The 10228-nt window shown below is 38.1% G+C and overlaps 1 protein-coding gene across 3 annotated transcripts; it reads left to right on the top strand.

Moving 5' to 3' along the window:
* On the top strand, positions 3326–7528 carry LOC109715547. Of its 3 annotated transcripts, XM_020240624.1 has the most exons (6): positions 3326–3618; positions 3713–3891; positions 5173–5312; positions 5667–5744; positions 5834–6329; positions 6652–7528. In XM_020240624.1, exons 2-6 carry the CDS (start codon positions 3748–3750, stop codon positions 7180–7182), a joined length of 1389 nt encoding a protein of 462 aa, XP_020096213.1. In that variant the 5' UTR covers positions 3326–3618; positions 3713–3747; the 3' UTR covers positions 7183–7528. The 3 variants fall into 3 exon arrangements, with proteins under 3 accessions (XP_020096213.1, XP_020096212.1, XP_020096214.1); XM_020240623.1 differs by having other exon boundaries at positions 3327–3891; XM_020240625.1 differs by having other exon boundaries at positions 3336–3891; positions 5220–5269.

The following is a 10228-nucleotide window of genomic DNA, read 5'->3' as shown; positions in this document are numbered from 1 at the left end:
GGGGGGGGGGGGGGGGGGGGGGGGGGGGGGGGGGGGGGGGGGGGGGGGGAGGAGGAGGAGGAGGAGGAGGAGGAGTCGGTGGTGAGAGGCGGAGGTGGCGGAGATTAAAAATAGGGGCTGGGGCAGATTGGGAAGAGGGGAGGAGAAAGAGAGAAAGAGGAAAAGAAAAGGAAAGAGGACGGGAAAAAGAAGAGAAAAGAGAGAGTTGGATTATTTTTCTTATTTGTTTATTATTCTTGTTATGTTTTTATTGAAAGGAGATTGGCCTCGCCCCTCGCCGTTTTGCAATTACAAAAGAAGTCGTGCTCGTGTTTTTAATTTGGCCCCCGCGCGCGCCCGCTCCTAATCCTACTCGGACTCGGAAGCCGCAACCAAGCCAGGAACCGTCGGAAACCGACAAACGCGGTGGAAGATGCAGCACTGTTTTCCTCGCTGGGAGGCGTACAAGACACGCGCTCTTCTCCTACTGGAAGAAGAAGAAAAGGCCAAAAAATTAAATAAAATAAAATAAATCAACGGTTGCTGTAGTATTCTGAATTTGACTTTTGCATTAAAAAAATATAATGACAGTTTTTTTTTGGGGACTGCTAACCCAGAGTAATTTACTGTGCAGGGCAGACAATTGTTCATCTAATACCTGAATATTATGATTTGTCTTTTTCCACTCGATCTCTGTATGTTTTTACTTGAATATTTTTATCAGTTTTTATAATATTGTGTAGACGGAACTTTGATTTAGTAGATTCAGTCCCTTCCCAATGTTTCAAAAATAGAACGCTGTATCCTTTCATTTTGGTCGGAAATTAAAAAAATTAACTTATTAGGGAGATCGAATAATGTTTGGTATAGATAGAAGGCTAAACTGCTGAATATATTTTTTAGAAAAAAAAAAATAAATTGAGGCTACAGTTGTAGAACGAGTAGACAATAGGCGGAGTCAGAATAATGGTGTCGCGCATGAATCATTTGTACATTTGAGTCAAAAGAAAATAACGAACGGCCGACAATTCGCGCCCGCGTTGCGCCGTCCCGAGGTTTGAACGATGAGGCCGAGAGGCCCAAGACGATAGATTAGACAAATTAAGGACTAATAGGGCCCATAGAAATTGGGGCCGTTCGGCGCAAACGACATACGAAAAAGCCCGTTTGAATGCTATTTATGGGCCGGTACATGGGCCACTAGACTTGGAATTTTATGATTGGGCCGGATTAGCCCTAAGTGATAGTATATTTTAAAATGAATTATTTTTTATTTAAAAGGTTAAACTTTGTAAAATATATATATTGCTAACTTCGTTTGATTAAAAGGACGGACTCTAAGAGAGTACTTAATTATTTGTTGAATATTATACTCAATTAGTTGATAATTTATAAAACAATGTAATAGAATCTTCTTACATCCTTTAAATGTTGATAACTCTTTATTTTGATTCGGTCTTTCCTGTTTGATCTGCTAAATTCTTCTACTCTATAACATTTTAAATTACAATCATCCATATGTACTATCCAAATCTAATCAACCATATTAGATAATATATAATTTTAACACGCTTTTTTCTTTTGTGGACTAAATGTGGCACCTGCAGGATTAAATCTATGGGTATCACTTAAATTTTTTGTAGTTTGCTGACAATCATTTAAACTCTAAAAAATTATTAATTTTTTAATGAAGGTCTCAAATTTTACAATAAAACATTTAGATTTGATCAATTTAAGATGATTCACACTAGTTAAATAATAATAAAAAACATGCAAAAAAAATGCTCCAAATGTAGAGCTGTTTTTTCTTTTAATTTTAAAATTCAGTCTCGCAATAAAATAAATGATAGTTGATTGTCAAACTTTAAATATAATAAGCGCTGTCAATTTTACCCCTAAAAGAGTAATTTTTGCATCACGAAGATTTTTGTTTTTGTTTTTTTTTTTTTTGCTTTGCTAATGTGCATCATTTATAGTTTTTTAGAGTTTTGACTGATAATAATTAATAATCACACTAAATTAATAAACTTTAAATTTAAATAGTTAATTTTCACAAATTAGACCTACGGATGATAAACATGAAACTATTAATATTATAAATTTATTATGTATAATAATACTATATATATATTGTCCGGCTACTATCCTATTAATAGGATTGGAGCTATTGTCCTGTCAAGTCGATTAATAGGATTGGAGCCATTGTCCTGTCAAGTCGTTTTGATTGATCAAAACTTCAAATTGATAATCGACACCGCTGAAATTGATCTACACAATTAGAAATATTTAGAAACCAAATTTTATAATATTTAAAAATTATTATCAAGTTTATCTTAAGAATTAAAAAATGAACGTTTATAAATGAATAACCTTTTTAAAATAGAGGTTAGACTTTCTCAATTCATAAGCAGAGTTATCAAACATTATCTAAATAGTATAAAAAATTTTCTATCAAAAATTCAAGCAATTTGGATTGCTCTATACCGTTAAACAAACAAACGGCTTATATAGGCCGTCAAAAATTGTCGATTTTACGACACTTTGATTACCATGTAAATAATTTTTAAAATTTATAAAATTTAGTTTATAGATATTTCAAATACTTTAGATCAACTTCAACGGCTCCGATCATCGATTCGGAATCTCGATCATCAAAAACAATTTGATAGGACAAGTGCTCCTATCCTATTAATAGGATAGTAGCTCTAGCCTCTCTCTCTCTCTCTCTCTCTCTATCTATATATATATATATGTATAATTGAGCTAGAACACTTTTAGAAGCACCAACCCCTTAGCGCTTCTAAGTTTTTAGCCCTTGGATTCACTTCTTGATTACTAATAGCCTTTAGATCAAACACTATTCCATCTATCACCACCTACCACTATCATATCAACCCTACATCTCTCCATCCAAGGGCTAAAAACTCAAAAGTACCATCTCCTTAGTGCTTTTGGAAATATTCTAGCTCAACTCTCTCTCTCTCTCTCTCTCTCTCTCTCTCTCTCTCTCTATATATATATATATATATATATATATATATATATATCCCTTAAAAGTTTTTCTAATTTTTTTAATATATTCCTACTTCGAGTGTTTTTTATTTGACAGAATTTGAAGTTTAATAAGATCAGATTCGAGTGCAGTAACTTTACAAAAATAAATATAGAACTCCACAGGGAAGTAACGATACTAGGAGGTGACGGAACCTCCGCATTACGCCTCAACCCAATCAGGCACGTTAACCTTCTCTCTCCGTAGACCACGCCCACGGTCTTATCTATAAACGGAGAAGAAAGACAGAGGCCCCAGAAAGAGAAACGACCAAAACACACCGTCACCTCAATTAGGCCACAGCTCACCTCCCCTGTCTCTCTCTCTCTCTCTCTCTCTCTCTCTCTCTCCTTGTACTTTATTACATCAAAAAATAATAATAATAAGAAAAAAAACAATAAAGAAATTGAGGACCTTAGAACACAGATTTTATTTTTATTTTTTAATTTTTAAAGCCACAAATAACACGCACTTTTGGAATTTGAAGCACCGGCTTTTTTAAAATTTTCCTTCTACGGGCCGCCTCGCATAGAAACACGCTGCACCAACCCTAACCACCGCACATCTCATCTCCCCTTTCTCGCCTGGTAGGCTCGTTGCCCTAATTAACTTTATTTTTTCCGCTTATCCCAAAAAAAGGCAAAAAAAAAAAAACATAATTTATTCGGTGGACACGTGGAGGCCATCTATCGGTGGGGTTTGGAGAAGGGACGGTGATGATGGAGGCGGCGTCGAGATGGGGGACGTGGGAGGAGCTTCTCCTCGGCGGCGCCGTTCTCCGCCACGGCGCCGCCGCGTGGGACGCCGTCGCCGCAGATCTCCGATCCCGCACCCCCTTCCCCACCCTCTTCTCTCCTCAGGTTCCCATCTCTCTCTCTCTCTCTCTCTCTCCCTCTCTCTCTCTCTCTCTCCTCTTTTTCCCCTTACGATTTCGTTTTTTCTTTTTTTCCCCCCTAAAAATCCCGTAAACATCTTCTCTTCTCAATTAGTTTTTATTTGTTTTCGGAATATTTATATATTTGTTTTAGAATCATTTCTATTTTTTCTGTTTACATTTCGAAATAGAAAGTAGAAATTTTTGGGAAATTTTTAGTTACAGTTCCTGTACAGATTTTGTTTGCCCTCAATCTGAATAAATTTGATTTTTTTTGCTTATCATTGTATTGATTCTGAAAAAAAAAAAAAAGGCATTTTATCTACGGAAGCGCCTTTATTTTTTTCCTCATTAACAGGTGTGTTTTTTTTTTTTTTTACCTATAAAACCAAATACACATTTCTGTAACCGTTTAAAATTTTAAGATTATCTTTTCTTATCAGAATATATTGCGTCCCCTCTGAAGTTTTTTTTTTGAAAATTTTTACCAGTCAAATTGAAAATTTTATTAAATTTAAAAATAGATTAATAAAATTTAACTGTTCTGAATACTTTTTTTTTTATCCCGGTTCAATTGCAGTGTTAAAGGTTGATAGCTACTAGAATATATTTTTTTTAATCAATATCGTCTTTTAATTACAGGATTTTTTCAATTAAATAAAGGGTTATTTAATTTAAATAAAATAATTAAAAGTTAAAAAATATTGATTAAAAAATAAAGTTGGAGGGCCTATTACAAAGCGGGCCTTCAGTTTACGCGTCTTCGTAGATTTTTATGAATAAATTATTGCGTACGGGGTGGAGATGGAAGCGGTGATCTAGTATTCCACGGAATCTGTGAGGTGCTGCCTTCTCCGTAAGGAATGGTTTATGGACTTAGATGATCCGTCAATTTTTCCAGCGTTGACCTCCAAGATGTAATGCTTATACCCTTGCATTGTTTGTGGACTAGCTTGTTCTGTAGATTTTGAAAATGGAGGGGAAAAACGTCTCAAATACACCTAAATTTGTAAATTACGGTCTCAAGTTTGAAAAAAATAAACTATCACATTAATGATTAGTTTTTCAATCATGACTGGATTGCTATCACGCTACCTGACGGTTGTTAGAATACACGTAATGGAAAAAAAAAGAAATTGTTTTAGCGGGTGATACATTTGAAATCGTCTCAAAAGCTTAGATTCTGATATAAATTTCGCAATTACATTTTATATGCGCTCACTGTATGAAAGTTCATATTGTGGTGGATTCTCACTGTCTGATATAGATGGATGGCTTTAATACGGTTGGAAATTGCCTCGGTCCTTGTTGCAGGAATGCGAAGTCAAGTTCGCAGAGGTGCAAGAGCGTTACTGCGGATGCGAGTAAGTGGAGTATAGAGGACAGTCCCTCTACTTCAGCTAGTTGGTAGTGGAGCTTTTTTTTTCTTTTTTTTGTCAATCAAGTCACCAAAATCTTACTAGCTTAGCAAATTATCTCTTTAAGCGAATAATTTTTAAGTATACTTTTTTGATCTATAGGCGTAATATCATTTGTTTTGCAATCATTGGTATCTTTTCTTTTCTAACTTAATGTCAGCGATGAATACTGTGTGCACTTATAAGATGATGCCAGAAATGGATATATCTGATAACAATGGAGGATATTGATAATCCAAGAATTTGGTGGCATAATTGATTGCATAATTTTAGGGAACACATTGGTTGATTATTTTCATCTTTCCTACCAAGCTTCTTATTCAGTGTTTGCTAATCGTTGCAGTGCTTGGTATGAAGAGCTTCGGAAGCAAAGAGTTGCTGAACTAAGAAGAGAGTTGGAGAAGTCAGAAAATTCCATCGGGTCGGTGTAAAGCTTTTGCTTGCTTTTGTAAAATTTTCTCAGAGAAGTCTATTACTAACATGCCATTGAATATATTATCCTTCTCTCAGATCTTTGCAATCAAAGCTCGAAAGCCTCAGCACCGGGAGACAAAGCGAGGGTGAGTATGAGTACGATACAAGCCATACTGAGTCGCCTTCGCCAAATGGAAATGCTGCTGATGTTGATTCCAGCAGCAAAGAACTTTCCAGAGATAGGTCATCGGCAGGTAGTTTCACCGAGGAAGTTGGCAAAAGTTATACAAATGAGAGTAAAGAGTTGGCAAATGGGAATTGTATCTTTAGAAAGAAAAGGGGAAAGAGGCAGAGGAGGTTTTATACAGTAGTCAAGGAAGGGAGTGTGGGGGATAGTGAGGCGGTGAATTCTACTGCATGTTTAGAGAGAGAAGGATCATTCGAGGGTCATAAGCAGGGAATCAGCCTCTCTCCCAAGGAATCTGCTTCTTCCATGAAAGGCGAGAGCAATAAGTTGGATTTGGCAGGGATTTTGAAATCTTTGTCTCAGCATAGGGACTTCTCAATGTTCCAGCGCCGACTCGATAGCCAGGTAATTAAGATGGCTCAGTTAAAACATAGTCAGAAGTAGTTAAACTAGAAAAGCTGACCAGCCTAGGGACGTTGATTTCTAGCAGATAAACCTTTTGGGGATACTGGGTATTGTAATTACACTTGGCTGTTTGAAGTTATGCTATATTAGATGGATCATCATGTATAATATTTTTTATCTAGGCAAACCGTGCTTTAATTCAAGGAACACTGTTTTGAATTTATGGCAAGACTATCGAGAAGTTTACTATATCTCCGAGAAATTTCACTTGTGTAATTAATTGAGAGGCTTTTACTTACATTCTCCATTTCTTTCTTAGCAGAAAAGAGCTAAGTATAAGAAGATGATTCGCCAACATATTGATTTTCAAATGATAATCTTGAAGATAAGCCGCGGTTTAATTTCATCCCCGAAGGAGTTGTTAAGGGACCTGCTTCTGCTTGTAAACAATACCCTTGTTTTCTACCACAAGGGTTCAGTGGAACACAAGTCAGCCCTCACCCTCCGAGAATTTGCAATTAAATCATTACGGCAATGTTCTGAATATCCTGCTGAGAGTTCCAAGAATTGCAGCGCGTCAAGTTCTCCTGCTGTCAAAGCTCGGAATGTTTGGCGAGGCGGTTATAGCACTGAGAGGAAAGAGGTGGCTGATGGCGAAGAAGTTGGAATTGAAGCAGCAAAGAATGGGAAGAAAAACTCTCCTGTCAAGGTTCCTGAAAGTTCATTGACTAATAGTAGAGGATCTTTAACCAAGAAGAGAGGTGTTGGGCTGCCAGCAAAGGGTGGGCAGAGAGGTGGAAGGGGATCACGGCAGGGGAGTCCTAAGAAGGGGAGAAAGAGATCTAGAAGCTGATGCTACTGCGGATTATGTATTCTCTCTTAGGTTCCTCTCCCCATGTAGTTTTCTGTAATTGCATAGTTTATAAGGGCTTTGTAGTCTTATTAGTCTTCTTTATTTTTTAACCTTTGATCCCTTTTGCTGCTGGTGCTGTTAGGTAGGAAGACTAACCTCAAAAGTGAAAGAAGGAATACGCTCTTCCATTGATGTCTTTACAAATAGAACTACCGAAGGTTTATCTTAACATACTAATCTTAAAGGTCCAAGCAAATGTTTCTTTTGTTTAAAGTTTATGGCTGCTTCTGCTCACGTTGATTGTAGGAAGTGCTGAATTGTGGTTTTATGAAGCATGTTTTCAGTCCGCTGTTTTATGGCCAATGCAGAGCTCGTAATGACGTGAATTAATCTGATTAGAATGCTTTCTCCTGGGTGTAGTGGAAGAGTTATCTCATCCTCTTGTGTCTAAAACTGCATTTCATATGCAAAGCGCAAGAGCTTACTAATCTTATTCGATCTTGCCATGTAGTGTTTCCTGATATTTATGCCGGGCAGAGGCCTGTGATGAGGCATGTTTTGGCCAGATATAGATTATCTTCAGAGTGAAAGTGGTAATTGTTATTTTGGTGAAACTTTCTTCTTCTTATGTACTAAAAGAATGTTGAGTTTGGAATAGTAAATAGAGCTAAAACTGCAAGAGACTTCCAGCGTGTGCATACTCCTGAAGTAGTAGTAACTAACATGCTGCACAAAAACGAAATGGGTAGCGTGCTATATATCTCTCAAAAAAAAAAATGCTGCACAAAAACTGTTCCCAAGACATTTTTCTCAAATTCTCCTCAAATTACATGCTGCATACTCCTGTAGTAGTAACTAACTAAGATATTCCATGTCTACGCACTCAGGTAGTTGCATTTCATTGACCAATGGTATTATTGATAAATTAAAAGGGTATGTAATAAATCTAGCCATTCAAAGTCAATGGCTTTGCACACTTTCGCACATTCAAAGTCAGGAATGGTTGATTTGGTGATCCGTCCAGAGTGCGGTGCTCATCGTCACACCCTCGACGGCAATTGTAGGCCTAAAAGGCGTATCCAATAGTGGTATGAGATCGGCCTTTCGCATAAGAGTAGATCCGCGACTTAACAGCCGCCCTTGAGCACGAACTTTCTTTGCATGTGCATCTCGGGTTTGGATCCTCCAAAAAACCAGATCCCATAGGTAACGTTTGGTTCAGGAACAAGGGAGAGAATAAGCCCTTGTTCCCCCCTTTACTCCCAAACGGAGCGTTTGGTATCCGAGAACAGTAGTTCCCGGGTTTCTGGAACTAGCTGGTTGTCACGCCCCGCGCCCCGCCTATTTGGTCGGGTTCGGGCACGTTAACAGACCGTCGAACGGACAGGGTTTCCCTGTGCCGCGGACAGAGTCTCCCCTGTACGTCCAAGGCGTCGCAATCAATACAATACAAGACGTTCCAAACAGGAACAGTATTCAATCATAGATTGCATAAGAAAGTATCAAAATATAAAACTACTAAGCTATTACAACATTCCACTTAATTACATTTTTACGACATAACTTTCTTTTACATTAAACTTCCGAATACAATCTCAAATCTTACAACTTGATAAAAGTTTATTCTTGTCTTTAAACCTCCCAAGCTAGACCACCAAATCAGGTATTGCTACCTCGGTCTCTGGGGTAGGGCGCTATCTACGGAGCTACGTCCTTGCCTCGCGCCGCCGCGTTGCTCACGTGTGTACCTGTAAACACCTCAAAACAACATGGGGTGAGAACCAACTCCATGGTTCCTAGTGGGTACGGCCACCCAAGGGAAAAGCTTGGTCGATATGTCTAATGAGGCCCTATAACAAGTTAGTCCAATAACATATAACAGATATATAGCAGATATTGAACTAAGATGTCCTGCCTCCCAAAATGCAATATGCAAATCCCGTACTTATGCAAGTAGGTTACCTTGTCCTACTTTATATTCTCGGTCATTCTTTACTTGTAACATTTCTTTACTTTATTAGCTATTCTTTTACATTAGCCGTTCTTTATTCTTTTCTTTTGTTATTCTCATTCTTTAGCCATTCTTTATTCTTAGCTAGCTTTACTCTTTACTGGCCATTCTTTCCTAAGGTTACATATACCCCGGTCACACTATGCCCCCCGACTCGATCTTGAGTCAATCAACAGCGGATAAGCCGCGCTCTGTCCGGCTCGAGGTGAAGGAACTCTCGCATGCACCTCAGCCTACAGACCAAGAACTACATCGCCCAACGGGTCGCCCAGCGTACCCCGTGGTCAGAGATCCCCCGGTGGGAGAGGAACATGCCACATACACCCGCAGCCGAGATCCCCGATAGGGAGAGGAACATGCCGCATACACCCTAGCGCTCACTGTTCTTGCTCGATCACATACCTCGAAGTTCTTCCGGTGGGAGAGGAACCTTGCCACATACACCCGCGGCTAAGAACTTCCGAACTCGTATGCTGCAATGGCAGCCGCTGCACTCGCAGCCAGGATTCCGGAATCCACTTTACATAACTCAAGGGTTGGTCTTGTAACCCTATAGTGTCGACCTACTTAGGTCGATTGTTCTTTCCAACCTAGGTTTACTTGACTCTAGGTTTAACACTTTTATCACATATCCTAGGTTTACTTTAACGCTAGGTTCATTAACTTTAACTCTCAACCTATGTTCTCTAACATGAGGTTCAATGTCTTTCTCATTAACCTATGTGTAATAACACTAGGTTTCATTGCCACTCATCATCCTAGTTATTTATACTTAAGATTCTCAATTGACATACCACTCGATATTCTTACTTTATAATGTCAAATTCTTTACTCTACTTAGAGTTCATTAATCTTATTTCACATTCATATCTAGGCATATGTCTTATGCATTTATCATTAGCATCTCAATCATGCACTTATATATCATCTAGTTCATGCACAAAGTTCATGTGTTTACTTAACATACATCTTATATTAGTATGCACTTTATCTAACATTCATTTCTACATGAATATGTCATCATCATGCAATTCG

This window comes from Ananas comosus, linkage group 9 (genome assembly GCF_001540865.1).
Source record: "Ananas comosus cultivar F153 linkage group 9, ASM154086v1, whole genome shotgun sequence".
Taxonomy (NCBI): domain Eukaryota; kingdom Viridiplantae; phylum Streptophyta; class Magnoliopsida; order Poales; family Bromeliaceae; genus Ananas; species Ananas comosus.
This window is presented reverse-complemented; position numbering and strand designations above follow the sequence as displayed.

What these genes read in the sequence shown, in the direction of transcription:
- LOC109715547 (XM_020240624.1), top strand. Translation starts at nt 3,748, where the DNA reads ATGATGGAGGCGGCGTCGAGATGGGGGACGTGGGAGGAGCTTCTCCTC. An exon ending in AAGTCAGAAAATTCCATCGG is followed by an intron (nt 5,745 to 5,833) that starts GTCGGTGTAAAG and finishes TCCTTCTCTCAG; the next exon opens with ATCTTTGCAATCAAAGCTCG. An exon ending in AGCGCCGACTCGATAGCCAG is followed by an intron (nt 6,330 to 6,651) that starts GTAATTAAGATG and finishes CTTTCTTAGCAG; the next exon opens with AAAAGAGCTAAGTATAAGAA.